Genomic DNA, 17286 nt, shown 5'->3' on the forward strand with positions numbered 1-17286 from the left:
TAAGGGGCCGTCCATTTACAACAGAGATGAGGAGGAATTTCTTCTCTGAGGGTTGTAAACCTCAGAGAGCTGTAGAAGCTGGAACATTGAATAAATTTAAATCAGCAATAGACAGTTTCTTGAACGATAAGGGGTTATGGGGAGCGGGCGGGGAAGTGGAGCTGAGTCCATGATCAGATCAGCCATGATCTTATTGAATGGCGGAACAGGTTTGAGGGGCTGTATAGCCCACTCCTGTTCCTTTTTCTTATGTTCTTATGTTCTTATGACATCACTGACATGGAGGAGCGAGTGCTTGAACTCGTGGGGAAGCACCCCTGGACAGCCACGGACGCATCTGCAGACCCTGAAGTGATGCCACGTGAGTAAAGCTTACACCATTGCATGATGTAAAGTCAATAGACGCCACATCAACTCATATCCGACCAATCATATATGATAGATGATTTCTAAAAGTCATAGAAATAATGCTGGCCTAACGAAAATCATTGCAATTCACAATGTGTTGAAGGTCATGAAATGTGATGTCTGCGATGATTTTGAGAGCGGGTAGCACTGGACTCACCTTGTTACCCTAGCACCCCCTTCTTCTCTAACAACCTCATTTGTGTCTTGCAGCTCAGCCAACAGCGTGGCCCCAGGCAAGGCCACAGAGGCCAGAAGGTGGGGCCGCGGGTCAGGAGTCGGTGGACGATCCTACTACATCTGGTGCTGAGGAGCTCCGATTTTTGTCCGTCAAGCCACTGAGTCTGTTCTCAGCGGACGAGAGCGCGGACTTCGAAGAACCTGCATCGCCACGCTCCAGAACCCATTCCACCCCAAGGCTATCTATTGGTGCTCCGGTCATTCCCGCCTCCACTCTGGAGGTGCCGGTCCCAAGCACCTCTCCACAATGCACCCCATTTGTCCCCAGGATGGTGTCGACCCCGCGGAGGCCTCGTGGACGCGGCAGATCTGTTCTACGAGTGCGACATGACAGCGGAGAGATGGTTCAGTTATCCAGGAGGACTGTAGACATTGGTGACCAGGTCATCGAAGCTTTGGAGGGCATACCCCGACACCTGGCCACCATGTCCGAGTACATTCCGCGCATGGTGGAGTCCCTGGATGCGATAGCCAGGAACACTGCTGCCACTGCCCTCCCAGTGGTCCTAGAGCGCGGCACTCCACTCCAGGTTCCGCACCACCACTGCGAACGACAGATGCGAGAAAGGACCAAGATCCTGCTTCTGCATCAGAGAATGTTGCCCCCTCGGCACCCCCCGCTCTCGTACCCGTCCAACCAACGCATCTGCCTTCATCCCCCCCCAATGAGGCACCGCCTGAGGAGCTCCTCGGCCAGGCGCCATGGAGCGAGGAGGGGAAGGGATAGAGGTGGGGAGAAGAAATAGAGGGGTGAAGGTAAGTGAGGTGCATGTGCGCAGGTGATGACTATGTTATATCTCCATCTGGGTGTATCCAATTTGTTGCAATGTATGGGGGCTGGGGACCACGCTCCTGCTTTGCCTTTGTATTCTGTGTTGCTGGACATGTTGACCATGTGATTTATATCAATGGTGTAAAAAGTGGGGTGTGGGTGGGGGTTGGGTGTTATTGGCTGTCTTACTTATGATTTCAGACCAATATTGGTATTAAACTTTTGTTATTGAACATAATCTTGTTGCGCATTGTTTCAGATAGCTGGACCGTTACACACTGGTGATTCCATACCGTGAAAGGGTTAAATACAACTTTACATCAATCAATGTAAACTTTAACTGGCACCAAGGTGATGGGCACCATTGATGTCTGAGCTGCACATGCACAGCAGTGTGTCAGCGTTGTCACTCACATCAGCGCTCTTTCAGGCAAATCTTTCCGATATCAGCTCCTCACGTAAGAGTGGGATTTAACAAATGGCAGCCACACGGCTGGTGTCTCTCCCGATTAGTTCCACTTTATGTGGGCCGTTTTTTGAACAGGCGATATTCTGGGCAATATGTGTGTGAGGTGGTGAAATTGTCGGTGGGTGATCTCCATGGCCGCTAGTTTAGGTAAATATGCTCTTTACGACAAAAAACAGTCGGCGGGCATTATTATTGAATCTCGGCATTAAGTCTGTGAGGAAAGTAACACTGGGCGATAATATGGGTGTTGAAATTGCCCATTCTGCTTATTCCACCCTCAAAAAAGTGAGCGGGCGGTAATATTTTTTCTCGCCATTAAGCACATGGGGAAAATAACGCTCGCCGATAAGTCTCCTAAAAAAGCCTGTCAGTTTCCATTTTGTGCCAAAATGGGCGATATCTAGGCGTTATACGTCATTTCAGAGGTTAAATAGGCATTAAGTGGGTATTAAGTAGGCAAAAAAAGTGGAGGTTCTAGCCCATACACTTACTGTGTGCTTCTTAGTGCCACCTGAAAACTTAGATATTCAGATCATTGATAAATATGGTTAAAAGCTGAGTCCTCAGTGCAGATCCCTGGGTCACACCACTTGTTTCATGCTCTCAATTGGAGAATGTTTTCTTTAACGTTGCTCTATGTCTGTGACCTCACGACTAATCACCAACCCAAGTCGCAGGATTACCTCCAATTCCATGTGCTTACTTTTGCTAATAATCTCTTGTGTGGAATTTTATCAAATGGCTTCTGGAATTTCATATAGATAACATCCATAAGCACTTCCCTATTCACCATGCTAATGATTTTTAGGTTCCCTTGTATCACTGGTATTTTGTCCACAACAGCTGAAAGAGAACTGCAACAGGTGGCAGCCCCCTAAACATCTAACCTCACCTGCTAAGAGGAGTAATGGCTCCAAATCCTGGGAGGCCATTGAGGATATCAGAAATGGGAAAGTAGGAGGCAATGTGGCAGCTGCAGGTTCATGATGAAATTCTACTTCTCTTCCTATTGTACACCAAATTAATTTTTAATAACCATATCATGAACGACCCCCCCCCCCCACCCCCATGTCACTGCTCTGAAAGCCTTTCTAACCTCTCTTCCTCTTGCTTCTCGAAATGTGTCAGAGGACGAAGACACAGACTTATTGCACCTCGCAATGTCAGCACCTTAAAGTACGCAACAACTCTGATCGGTGCTTCCCAAGCACTTGGAATTATCTATCCTGGGTGATTAGATTAAGCCAGAGAAGAATGCAGTGGCAGACACACAGAGCAGGAACAACTGCTGGTGACATGAGTATGAAGACATTACTGATCAAAGGATCAGGATGTATTGCCTCTCTGCGAAATAATATAGGGATCCACATTTCATAATTCCTGCTTTTAAAAGAACAATACCTGCACAGCATCAAGCATTGATCTATGAATTAGGGACTACATCAGAATGCAGTCCACCATGAAGTTTGTAGCAGCTCCAGTAACATCTGCAGCAGAGGCTACCATGCCAAAGGCCCTCAAAGCAGACTGTGTTTTTCATGGATGCTCCAACAATTGCCATAGAGATGGGGTGGATGATTGGAGAGGGATGGTTCTTCTAGCTTCAACAGGCTTGATAACGGGTTACAGACGACCATGAGGTAGGGCTTCACTGATCTCATTAGTACCATTAGGTCAATTTTCCTGCAGATCTGTGGCCTTGTTGAGCCGGTATACAGAACTTGTAGCATGGCAGGAATGGACATAGATCATGATGCAGCTCCCCTGAATGGTAGCACTTGAGGGCTCTCCCACAAGCTACATGGGAGGTATAAAAGGAACATTGGGCCAGGCTGTCCATGCAGCCACACAAGAGACACAACCTGCAGCAGATCCATTTTTAGATGAAGTTGACAGAGATGAAGGCAAATTCAGTCACAGCAAGATACTATTTCACCTCAGCAGCCGCCCACTTACACACCCCTGCCAATGATTAGGCACCTAGGGAAAAAAAACAAGACTAGGTTTAAGAATACGAACACCACACACTGACAAAGGAGGATCACCATAAAAGCAAACACTAGGCAAGCATATAAATATGGTTTCACATTAAAATGATAGTTGAACTAAAGTTGTCTGTGTTCTCCGGCAGGTATGGAATGAATGGAAGCTGTGTGAGTTGTGCAGAGTTGTGGATGATGGTACATTTTTGGAGGGCAGCAAAAAGGTGTATACAGAACTGTTAATGCATTGGTCAGACATCCTAGTCAACAGAATGCCTCCTGAACGGAATTGAGCATATGTTATAACTCAATGATGGCTTTCTTGGTGAAGCAAAGACTTCACAGATATTGGGCTCAATTTTCCCGGGTCATTTGCGCCGTTTTTTGGCGGCGCCGTTTTTCTGGTGTAATTATTGAATTCAAAGTTTCCCCCTAGAATCTGCGCCGGCGTAACTGCTTTAGTTACGATTTTTCTAGGTTAGGTTTTTTTGACGTTATGTCTGCACCAGTTTTCAGCATTTTTTGCAGTTTTCCCAAAAAAATTTGATCCTAGGTTGGCGTATGTGGCCACTCCCGAAAAACCTTCTGGTGAATTAACAGAAAGCAGTGCACAATTGGCGCTGAAAGACGCCACTGTTTTTCATCGAAGTTTTTGGAGGGAGTTGTTGTAACGGCTATCTTGCTCTTTTCGCTTCATTGCTTTAAATGTCGAATTACACGCACACACTCAGTTGTAGCAAAGACCGGATCGGGTCTTTTATTCAGACATTCATATGAGCCACAAAACTTCACAGGCCAACTCTCTGCTTGCAAAGGCAGCTCTCCAAGAAGTGACGCACCTTTTGAGATTCCAGTGTCACTGAACAGTCCGTGTATGTGTGACAAAAACCAGCTCCATCTCTTATACCTAAAAAGCCTTTGAACCCTTATAGTACATTTAGACCATTAACATGCAGACAATGTAGAATCAAAAATGGCAATTCCTGAAATCACAGCTAACTGCTTTCTGAATCGTTTGACATACAAACAATGTCATCAAATGATTAATCGCATAGTAACAAGGTACACTCAAATACAGACAATGTCATGAATTACTATACACAACTCAGATGATCAGCAGAGGGTTTTTTTTATTCCATGCATAGATTATTATTCGCATAGTAACAAGTTACACTCATACTCAACATTTCAATGGCTAAAAGGCACCATATCATCTAGCAGCCTCTTTCGATCCAATCTTGAAGCTTCCAACTTTTAACCCTTTCGATATTTCTAGACCGCAGCCGAAGCAAAGCGTTCAGAAATGCAGGCTGTAAGATTTCTAAATCTCTGGTATTAAATTGACAGTGAGACTGATTCTTTTAAAACAATTGGGAACAGTTTATTAAACACACACACACATGCATATTTATCAGCAGTCGTCAGTTACAAGTTAGAATAGATACAATGTTACAATAATGATTTTTAAAAAGGTATACGTCACTTTCCTCTGGCTGACTGGCTGAGCACACAGCTTGCTGTTTTGGCTGGTCTTCAGCAGGAGGTTTGCGTGTGCTCAGGAGAGAAGGAGAAGAGCGAGAAAAACCTTTGGCTTTAGTTCTTACATCTCTCAAAGCCATTGTTCCTCAGAAAGCCCCAGGATTGGATCTCAGTTCCAGGGTTGTTCCTTATTGGTTCTCCTCACCCATGTGTCTGTCTGGATGCATTCCTTAATTAAGTTAATGGCTTTCCAATTAACAGAATACACAAACAACATGCTGGGAGTCTGTGACTTCCATTTTGAATCTTTCAAAACTGTCTTTTCGTATAATCTCTTTTTTTTAAACATTTATACATACACAATTTTATTACTGAACATTTTAATTCTTTCAAACGCCCCACCTTGAGGGGGAAATATCCTTATTGACTCCTCATATGGTTTATCTCCTCAGGGATCACATATCATAAACGTTGAGAGGGTTCTGATAGTTCTGCTGTTTATGCTTCTGTGAGGTGGATGACCGCTGTATAATGGGTTTTAAACTTAGAGAGAGAGAGAAAAAAGTGGATGGGCTGACTTGGTCCCCAGCTCGTAAGGTGTAGGCGACAAGGAGGGGATTTACTATAGTACAATAACATCTCCAGCGGAGACTCTCCCCTTCCCATATCTTCGGTGCACCGTCGCTTCTCGAAGCACATTGATGATTGATGATGTTCGTGAGTCATACTGCAGCTCCCGCTTCTCCATCTTCCCTCGGCTTCGGTCTTGGCCAGTGTCGTCATGACAATCGTGAGGACCCATAACATGGTCTGTGGGAAACAAGATCAGTGCAGTATTTACTCTTTGGCACTTTTTAACTGATTAGTGTGAAACCACTTCTTGTACTTAACGCCTTTTTTCCCCGGTAACTGAATCAAATAAACCGCAGGGTTCAATCGGTCTATAATTTTATGCGGTTCCCACCACCTGGGCTCAAAGGCAGCTTCTTTTTCCCATAATTTGGAATCATTACTGAGTCTTCCACCTCGTAGACAAAGGGACTTGCTTTCTTCTCAAAGTACTTTTTAATTTGTCTTCTTGACTTCCCCAATTTGGTGGCCACAAATCGATTGATCTGATCAGTGTGATCTACCACTTGTTCCAGCCACTTGGAACTACATGTTTTCATTGTCAGGGGACTCATCCCTGTTAGTGTTAGCTGGCCAGGCGTTCTCATGAGCCTCCCCATCATGGTCTGATATGGGGAGACCTCTGTTGTTCTATGAGGTGTGGACCTCATTGCCATTAAGCACATTGGCAGCATGTTAACCCATTGAGTGGGGTGGTCCACGCGCAATTTTTTTTAACATTAACTTGAGGGTCCTGTTCCCCCTTTCAACCCCTCTGGACGACTGGGGGTGCTGAGCAATATGTAATTTGTGTTTTATCCCCAACACTTCCTGCAGGTGGGTAAAAATTTTACCAGTAAAGTGTGAACCTTGATCGCTGTCCACTTGTACTGGTACTCCCCACCTACAAAACACATGATTCAATAGTGTTTTGGCTACTGTGATTGCGGTGCTGGAGCGGCAGTGGAATGCTTCGATTCATTTAGTGAATTGATCCACTGCCAATAGGGCATGCTGAAAATTGTCTTGCGCCTGTGGAAGTGGCCCAATGAAGTCTATCTGGAGGTGAGTCCATGATCCTTGAGGTGGGGGTACGCTTTGAAGCAAGGCTCAGTTAGTGCATGTGGGAGGATTGTGTTGCAGGCACGATAGGCATCGTGCTACGTATTGATTGATTGTTTCCCTCATGGAAGGCCACCAAGCTGTGGATGCTACCTTATAGAAGGTTACCAGGGCCAAATAGTGCCTGCTGTGGGGTGGGAGTGAAAGAGGGAGAGCAGTTCCTGACCCACCTCTGGTGGAACACACACCACCGGGCAGGCGTTTGGCTTTCTTTTGAACATCAGCAACTGCTCATCTGAGTCAGGGGCAGTGGTTAGTATGGTATTGGGAGCCCAGGCTATTGGTTGAGGAAGGAATCTTCCTTCCTCATGCCAGGCACTTACAACAGCATACGACCAGTATTGCTGCTGCAGTGATTTTAAATCTAGGTGTTCTGTTGGGGAGACCTTGCTAACAGCATTGCAGGGCTCAACAACTATATCTTCTATCTACCAATCAATCGCAGCATCCTTGGCTGCTCTGTCTGCTCTGGAATTTCTCTCACTATGTGGACCCTCTTTTCTATGGGCTGCTACCTTTCCTATGAAGCAGGGTTGGATAGCTGTTTAAGGTATGACCAGAGCATGTGTAACCAGGGCCCATGGACCAGGGCCTTGCCATCTATTGTACAATAGTCATTTTTGTGATATAGAGGCAAGGAGAGCATGGTGTTTATAGCATAGGCACGATCGGACCAAATATTCACGGGTCTATCTGAGGTTTCCTTTACAGCAATTAGAAATGTTGTGAAGACTGTCTGTTGCATCTTCGCTGGATGTTTCTTTCTGGCAATACCACAGCATACCCGGTGTGAGGAGATCCTTCAATGTGATATGAGGACCCATCGATGTAGACTTCTGGGGCACCCTGTATGGGCTCTTTCTGCACAGGATGGGTCTCAAAGTTAATCGGGGTTAGCGGATATTCATGCGGGTCCCCTTCATAGATCAGAAATTGTGGCAGCAATGTGGTGGGTTTGGAAATGGCATCAATGTCTCTCCATGAATTCCAATGTCCATTTGCTGAGGCGCTGTGAGGAAACTAGCGAATCTCCAGGTTTCATCAGTAGTTTCAGAGGTGTGTGTCTGCTGCACATGATTGTAGCCTGTAATCCAGTAATAAAGGTAAAGTGATGTACTGACCAGAAGACGGCCAGTAGGTGGCGCTCGCATGCGGTATATGTCTTTTATGCCCCCTGCAGGATTCAAGACGCATATGCAAAGGGCTGTAGTTGATCAGCTCGCAATTGGCACAGAACTGCAATGAGGCTTTGCTCTGTGGCCCCGACCTCCAAATGGAAGGGCTGCGTGGGATAAGGAGGAATCAGACATGTGGCCTGTATCACTACAGTTTTTAATTTAGCCACGGACTGTTTGTGGGCATCAGTCCATGCTGGGCGTATGTCATCACCCTGCAATTTTATTAAATCATACAGAGGCTTTGCACATTCTGCAAAGTCTGGGATAAAGTTCCTTTGGTACCCCCCATACCCAAGAATGATTGTAGGGCTGTTTTGAAGTGGGTAATGGCATTCGCTGTATTATCTCCACCTTGTGAGAGTCGGGGGATGATCCCTCTGGAGAAATGGACATTCCTAGAAAGGTGACCCGTTCTTTTACTAATTGAGCCTTACGGGGATTCACCTTTCATCCCGCCTGAGCCAACAATGTCAAAAGATTGTGCAAAAGGGACAGATGCTCCTCCATGCTGTCGGTTGCCAGCAGTAGGTCATCTACGTACTGTAGCAAGCAGGTAGGGCGGGAAAATTCTTTTAAAATTGCAGCCATTCTTTTGTGGAATATCGTGGGGGCATTGTGGAACCCCTGAGGCAGGCATGTCCAGGTGTAGCTCTGGCCCTCAAATGTGAACGCAAATTCGTACTGGTCTTCCCTCTGAACAGGGATACTCCAGAATCCATTGGCGATGTCGAGGGTTGAGAAGTACTTGGAATCAACAGGAATTTGAGATAATATGGTGGGAATTTCTCTTACTACCGGTGAGTAGTCTGGTGTTACAGAATTTAACTTTCTGTAATCAATAGTCAGTCGCCAGCTGCTGTCAGGCTTTTTAACCGGTCATTTCGGTGAATTGGTCATGAAATTGCCTATCCTAAGAACATCCTGTTCGACTAAGGATTTTATGGTGTCTCGGATGTAAAGGTGACTCTCCCTTGGGATGGGGTACTGTTTAGTGAATGAGAGGGGTGGGGGGGTCTCTCAATAGATTCCTCGCCTGCCATGTTTCCACAGTCATGCTTGCATGTGGCAAACACCGCTAGGTGTTCTTGATTTAGTTTTGCCACAGCTTCATTTTCGCTCCCCGGAGGTCATACTCAGATGGCTTTTTAATAGCAAAAACCGAGTGAGCATCTGAAATTTCTATCACTCCTGCCTTATTTCTTCATCCCATCCAAACACAGTCCTGATTATAATCTATCACTGTGCTATACTGATCCAATACATCAGTCCCTAAAATTCCCCTTCCGTCGGGAGTGGTCATCAACATCGCCGCTGGAACCTTACAGGTGCGGCCTCCCAACTGAAGTTCAGTGGCCTTCCCTGCATTCGCGGTGGTTCTATCACCGTTAAACCGTTTAAGGGTCACACAACCCTTGCCCGCCGCTGCATGGCGTTCACGGTATGGGGTGTGGGTGATGGTAACGGCTGAGCCAGTATCGATAAGCATAATCTGCTGTCTGCCCCCTTTTAAGACAACAAGGACTACTGGTCTCCCGCCACCATCACGTCGGAACCCCACTTCCGACCAATCTTTTGGGGCCGAACCCTCTCATAGGGTCGATCCTTGAATGGGTCTCTCTAATGAGTGTGCATCGGCAAATGTGTGCACCGGTAAATGATTTTGCATCCTCTCCAACTTGGGTTTGTATGAGGGTTATCAATTGATGCAATCGTTGATCTGTCCCAGAGGGCTTGGATTCGTCCCTCGGGCGGTATCTATGCGTTGCATCATGGATCGGTGCTGGCCTGGGTCTGCTGCAGTCTTTTGCTAGGTGGCCTACCTTCTTATAATTAAAGCACTGTCCCTTAAAGGGGTAGTTTTGAGATCCCTCCACCATTGACACTGGTTTATTTGCAGTGGGTGGTGATTTCACGTTTAACTGGTCTTTTACCATCTCCCAGGCTATTTGAGTGCTGGTCTCTATATCTGTCCACTGATTGGTGGGCTTCATGGCTATGCCCAGAGTAGTTTTAACTAAAGAGCGGAGTTGGGCCAGGAACATTGATTTAAATTGTTCCTGATTCTTTCCTACTGTAGCATTTGCGGGTGCCTGGTTCTGCGTATGTTGATAGTTATTGTACAGGCGATTACCGAAGGCTCTAGGGGTCTCTTCTGGATGCTGCTTGGTCTGATTAAGCAGAGCCACTAAGCTCAAGTTTTGGATCCCTAAATAGTTTAGGATCTCGGTCATGAGTGCATTGACCGCTGCGCCAGGCTGGAGGACTGTGTCTGGCAGATTATCTTTTAGGGAAGTGGAACAGACCAAGAGGAGGACTCGTGTTAAGTCTCTCTCTTCCAACTCAGGGTGACCCTTTCTGAAATTTGCCAACCTCCTATTAACTTCCAGTGGGTCATCCTCATCATTAATGGGCCCCAACTTGTGGCTACCACCGTGGCGCCTGCACCAGATATGAGCCGTGAGTCAGTAAGGTTACTGGTAATGTGGCCGTGAGTATTACGTCGTGAAGAAGTGGTTACTACGGCTACGATTAGCTCTTGTGTCTCCAAGGTATCCCACCACCCTCCTGGGGATTATACTGACTGCCTTTCTCTTCCCAATCTGTCTCGCCCTTGTCCCCTTCTGCTGTCTCTGTTATGGCTCCCCGTGTTACTGCGGATACCAGGGCCTGCTGCTCCTCTAACTTACTTTTTAGCCTCGCTATTTCTAGTTGGCACTGGGAGTGATCTGCCTCCTTATGTGGCTTCTTAATTACTTCCCTTAATGCACCCCTAGCATCTTCTATCTCTTGCTGGAGCCTCAAGTTTTCCAATTTATATTTTTTTAACTCTAATTTGTTTTCATTTGCTTCAACAACGGCTGCTGTGGCATTTAAATTTGAGAGGCTTTGTTGTTGTAGCAATGAAGCTGTCTGTTCGGCCCCTCTTTCTAATTGCCTAATACTGTGCTTTAATTGACCAATATATTTTAAATGCTGTATTTCTCCCTCTTTTAACTGCTTCACAAGTTGGAGGCCTTCTTCCTTTTGTTGTTTTATACTTTCAATCTCTCTTTCTTTTAGTTGAATCTCTTTTACTTGCAATTCTTTTAAATCTTGTATCACTTTGGCCGCTTGCCTCATTAATTCCTCAACTCTCCGGGCACAGTAAAATGTGCTGAATGCCACAAGGCTGTATGCCCGTTTTGGCCTTAGCTCTCCTTTATCTACTTTCTCCTAGATAAGTGCCACCAACTCCCCAAAGAAGGTACAGTCCCTGTGCCTTTAACTCTTCTGTGTCTTGTATTGGGAACGTTTTGGACAACTTTTCCTGATAAACTAGCTCAACATTTCTTTTTATTGTTGATTTTCTGTTCATGACCGATCCCTTCATCCTGTGTCTTTTGAATATAACTACTGGTAGGTCCTCACTTAAACAGTTACAACTATCGAGACTACTGCTCCTTAAGACGCAACTTCTCCCGATCCGTTTAACCGTTTATGTTATGCTTCACAACATAAGTTAGAATTAAACTCCCGAAATTTCCAATTGTTCAAAAGAATCATCAAAAAGCTGTCTCGCCAGATGCCCACATTCTCCACCAATTTGTAAGATTTCTAAATCTCTGGCATTAAATTGACAGCGAGACTGATTTTTTTAAAACAATTCGGAACAGTTTATTAAACACACACACATGCACATTTATCAGCAGTCGTCAGTTACTAGTTATAACAGATACAATGTTACAATAATGATTTATAAAAAGGTATACGTCACTTTCCTCTGGCTGGGCACACGGCTTGCTGTTTTGGCTGGTCTTCAGCAGGAGGTTTGCGTGTGCTCAGGAGAGAAGGAGAAGAGCGAGAAAAACCTTTGGCTTGAGTTCTTATACCTCTCAAAGTCATTGTTCCTCAGAAAGCCCCAGGATTGGATCTCAGTTCCAGGGCAGTTCCTTATTGGCTCTCCTCATCCATGTGTCTGTCTGGATGTATTTCTTGATTAGGTTAATGGCTTTCCAATTAACACAATACACAAACACCATGCTGGGAGTCTGTGAGCTTCCATTTTGAATCTTTCAAAACTGTCTTTTTGTATAATCTCATGCTTTTAAACATTTATACATACACAGAATCAATTTTCTTACTGAACACTTTTATTCTTACAAGGCCTGCGCTCCCACATTCCCGCACTTCTTCTCTTTGCCTCTCTGCAGGCCTTATCTGGGTAACATTTTCCAAAGTTGTGCGAACGTTGTCACTTTCCGCAGTGTGATGGTTAATATCCACAATTGCTTGATTCAAACTCTGTAGCTGTTGAAATAGCAGCACGATTAGTGTCAAAGTATGGTTGCTGCAGATCCCAATTCTCAGGATGCCATTTTAAAGTCCGTTGGTCTGTGATCACCATATCCATTTTCACTTAAAAGTCAACTTTCAATTTTTGATGTTTTCGAATGAATTCCATGCTGTTTACATTCAGAAATGTAAACTCACAATTGGTGTCTTCGACAAGTTTGTTGCCCTCTGCACAGTTTTTAACAATTTCTTCTGCTTTGTGGGAGAAGTGTAACAACATAGAGTTAAGGATGACGGAACTGCTGAATAGTCAGCCGAGAGACCCAGTCCTTCTCTCAGTTCACCCTTCGGAACTGCCGTTTGCACCGCTCGACATTTGCAACGTTCCAACTTCTATTTCGCATCCTTTAAGATCATGTTTGTAACTCCCACATTTGAGCTTTTCACTGAACATCTCACCAGTTCTGAGCCAGCCCATTTCTGCAAAAACTTTAAATGCTTCTGAGCAAGCTTCTCCCACTGCTTTCATCTCTGATTGTTCAGTAACTGCTCGGTGCATCTGAGGAGATGGGGTACTGTCTCTGAAGAGGGGAATCCCCTTTCTCCAGGACCACCTCAACCTTTATTTGTCTGGCAGACCGTGTGTCAATTACCCGCTGCCCTTCCACACATGCCTCGATAAGGGTCATCAATATGTTGTAACGGCTATCTTGCTCTTTTCACGTCGTTGCTTTAATCGTCGAATTACACGCACACACTCAGTTGTAGCAAAGACCGGATCGGGTCTTTTATTCAGACATTCATATGAGCCACAAAACTTCACAGGCCAACTCTCTGCTTGCAAAGGCAGCTCTCCAAGAAGTGACGCACCTTTTGAGATTCCAGTGTCACTGAACAGTCCATGTATGTGTGACAAAAACCAGTTCCATCTCTTATACCTAAAAAGCTTTTGAACCCTTATAGTACATTTAGACCATTAACATGCAGATAATGTAGAATCAAAAATAGGGGGCGAGTAGGGGAGAAGTCACAAGACTGCAATGAGTTGGGGCAGGGCGGGGGGGTGGGGGGAAGAGAAGTCCATCCATACAGACCTTGGGGAGAGAGAACAAAGAACCTGCCCTGCCTGCTGTGTTAATAATGGAACAAATAATGAAAATGATTCAGATTTAATGTAAAATATATTTTATTCAAAAGTTTAACAAACAGTTCTTTGTACTTAACTTTAATAAAATTATTCTTGTATCAAACTTTAAAGTTTTCAGTTACAATCACTTACAAACTTTAAGATCACTTACTAACTTTTAAACCTGTAAATTTACATAACTTACAAAAATTGTTTAATTTAAGAACAACAGTTACAACAGTAACAATAATAATAACAACAACAGCAGCAGCAGCAAAGAAAGGCTGCACCCATCTCTTATCCACCTTATTCTAAGACCGCCCACCACGCTTGTTCTTGGTGACTCCACCACCCCTGGGGTAAGCTTATTCTTTCTATGATCTCGGGTATTGTGCACCTGTTGAGGGAGGCGGGGGGAGGGACGGCAGGCGGCAATGTGGAGGGTCCAGGCGGTAATGTGGAAGGCCCAGGCGGCAATGTGGAGAGCTCGGCTTGAGGCTCTTCAGAGGCTGGTGTGGGGATTGGAGTGGGAGTGGCAGTTGATTCTGTCAATGGGCGCGGGGTCTGGGCAGCAGCAGTTAACTCCTACATTCTGTCCCTCATGCGCCCTGACGGTGTCTCAACGACCTGCAACACTCCCTCCCTCATGTTGAGCAAAACTGTCAACTACCTGTGACATTCCCTCCCTCATGTTCAGTGATAGTGTTTGCACCATCTCTGACATGCCCTCCCTCATGGTCACTGCCATCACTCCCATTTCTCAGGAGATTACTGTTACTTCTCCCGACAGTCCCGCTACCTCATCACCAACCCCACTGAGGGTGTCCAGGAGTGATCATGTAAGATCAATGCTCTCCCCATTCATCATCTGAACCACATCTGTTATATCCTGCATTTCTTTGGGTGGAACTTTTATGTGAACTCTGCTGGTGTCCAGCTCCTGCCATCTGTTCTCAATCACAGCAACTAGTGCCTCCACTTCATCCTGTAAGAAATTCTTGGTCCTTGCACCGCGTTGCATCTTGTATTGCTGCACATCTGATTTTTGCCATGCGCTCACACAGCACTCCTTCTCACACACACAACTGTCTCTTTAAAAATGGCCGATTGCCAACCTGGAACTGTACTGCGCGACCATTGAAATAATGTCAAAAGCGTCTCGTTTTTTGTCACGCAATCCTCAACACCTGTTTAAATAGGTTAGGAAGTGAAACTGCTCAAATAAGACTGAAGTGAAGTGAATGACAGCATGGCATAATTTTCATCTCATTTGCATGAAACCACCGGTTAAGTGGTACATGCAACTGCCAGAAATGACAGTGAAAATGAAGCTGTCAAAAAAAAATGGGCAAAGATCCAATGTCACAGAACTTCACCCAATTTTCAGGTCGGGTCTGCCAATTTACACCTGCAAATTGGGCAGAAATTTGAGGCTACTAACTCTAAACCAGTGCCCTTAGTAATGCCAAGGTGGACAGAAAAAACAAAAGAATCTTAATTATAATTCTTAATAACTGACATTTGTTTTCTGAAAATATCCTGATGCAGAACACATTCTTTGAACTCTTACCTTTTTCTTTTGATCTTCCTCAACTGTTCTTCCCCTTCAACTTTATTCTCCAAATATTTTGTCCTGCATAAAACTCAATGCTGAAGCTTAACTTTTATATAAGTTGGGAGTGGGTATTTCCATAACTATCAAAATTCAGTGAGTGGAGGTGTGTCCCAGTAATGTTTGTCTTTTTTAAATATAAATGTAATAGTTTTTGTATTTTTATAAGTAGCACATAGGTGTAGCAAATTTGAAGGATCTCATGTTTATGCTCGTTTAGCTGAATCTACTTGTATTTTGAACTTATTTAATAATTCTGAATATTTTTTGTATCAGGTGACTGTAGTGATTGATCTATTAGCTTGCCTTACTTGTATAACATGCTCTGTATTTTACCACAAATGTTAATGGTATTATGTTTCCAAACTTTATAGCAAAGACATCATCATTCCTTTGCGATGCAGCTGTCCAGTTGATTTTGAGTTCCAGTTGAATGTTCTACAACTTCATCATGCATTCACAATCCAACCAACAGCAGGTGTGAGAGAACTTTCAATACTATATTAACATTTTATACCGGTCATTTTTGTTGAACGGTGTCCCCCCTGTACTCAAACATTACATTTATACCAAACTAAGTAAACATGGTTATCTTGTACTGGCTGGAAATGTAATTAAAACTATTGCTGAAACTCTAGATTTGGAGTTCTTCTTCCTTCATTAAATAAATCTTAATAAAATAATGTTTAATTGTTAGTCCTTATTTTCTCTGAATATGTTCAGCATTGTTTTAAGTTAAAACAAATGTACAGGAAGAAAGAAAGTAAGCATGCAAATAATCATTCAAGTCCATAACTTATTATTAGAGAACTAAATCCGTCATGTAAAATTCCTTACGAACCTTTATTAAATCATGCACAAAGTTGATCTAATATACTGTTCTATACTAGGTCACATACACACCTTTCAACAAATTATAATTACTTGTTTCATTTTAAATGTATATATTTGAAAAATTAAACAGAATAATTTTAGGGAATCCTAAATATTTCTGATATAAAAGTAGACATTTGAAATATAAGAGGATACAATACTATTTCATTGTACCTTTTCAGATTTTCTTCCTTCATTTAATTTCAGCCACCAGAAATACTGCGTATACAATACCATGAAACAAATTTACAATAACAAGTGATATTTCATTTCATACAAACACATGGAAAAAACCATCTGGCCCATCAAGTCTGTCGCATTCTGCTGTGTTACAATCAGGCAACATGACCCCCAATACCCCCCACCCAGCAACAGCCATGTAATGTCCCATGAGAGGCAAAAAAACCCAGAAAAAAACACCAAAGGCAATTCAGGGAAAAAGGAATTCTGAAAAATTGTTCTCCAGCCCCCGAAGGTGATCAAAAACAAGTTCCGGGAGATCACTGTATGTTACCCAACATCCTGTCCAACATTGTATGCAGTGATGTCAGCCTCCTCCAGGAACTCATGCAGCTCCCTTTTGAATGTTTGCTGTGAATCTGCCTTCACTTGAAGAATCGGCAACTTATTCCAAAGGTCAATGATCTTCTTGGAAAAGTAAAACCACCTGAAAACTAACAAGGTTCTATGCTTACATAGCTTATATAAGAACATAAGAACATAAGAAATAGGAGCAGAAGTTGGCCCTACAGCCCCTCGAGCCTGCTCCGCCATTCAATACGATCATGGCTGATCCAATCATGGACTCGGGTCCACTTCCCTGCCTGCTCCCCATAACCCCTTATTCCCTTATCGGTTAAGAAACTGTTTATCTCTGTCTTAAATTTATTCAATGACCTAGCTTCCACAGCTCTCTGAGGCGGCGAATTCCACAGATTTACAACCCTCAGAGAAGACATTTTTCCTCATCTCAGTTTTAAATGGGCGGCCCCTTATTCTAAGATTATGCCCCCTAGTTCTAGTCTCCCCTATCAGTGGAAACATCCTCTCTGCATCCACCTTGCCTTGCCCCCTCATAATCTTATAAGTTTTGATAAGATAACCTCTCAGTCTTCTGAATTCCAGTGAGTAGAGGCCCAACCTACTC

General features: G+C 44.1%; 1 protein-coding gene across 4 annotated transcripts in view; it reads left to right on the plus strand.

The window, feature by feature from the left end:
* Nucleotides 1-17286, plus strand: part of cfap221 (cilia and flagella associated protein 221) — a 431960-nt gene that overhangs the window by 131806 nt on the left and 282868 nt on the right. For all 4 annotated transcript variants that reach the window (XM_070874512.1, XM_070874515.1, XM_070874508.1 and 1 more), the window contains exon 7: nt 15641-15744. In XM_070874512.1, coding sequence (XP_070730613.1) covers nt 15641-15744 — 104 coding nt within the window. The remainder of the gene's footprint in view (nt 1-15640; nt 15745-17286) is intronic.

Source organism: Pristiophorus japonicus, chromosome 3 (genome assembly GCF_044704955.1).
Source record: "Pristiophorus japonicus isolate sPriJap1 chromosome 3, sPriJap1.hap1, whole genome shotgun sequence".
Classification (NCBI taxonomy): Eukaryota; Metazoa; Chordata; class Chondrichthyes; family Pristiophoridae; genus Pristiophorus; species Pristiophorus japonicus.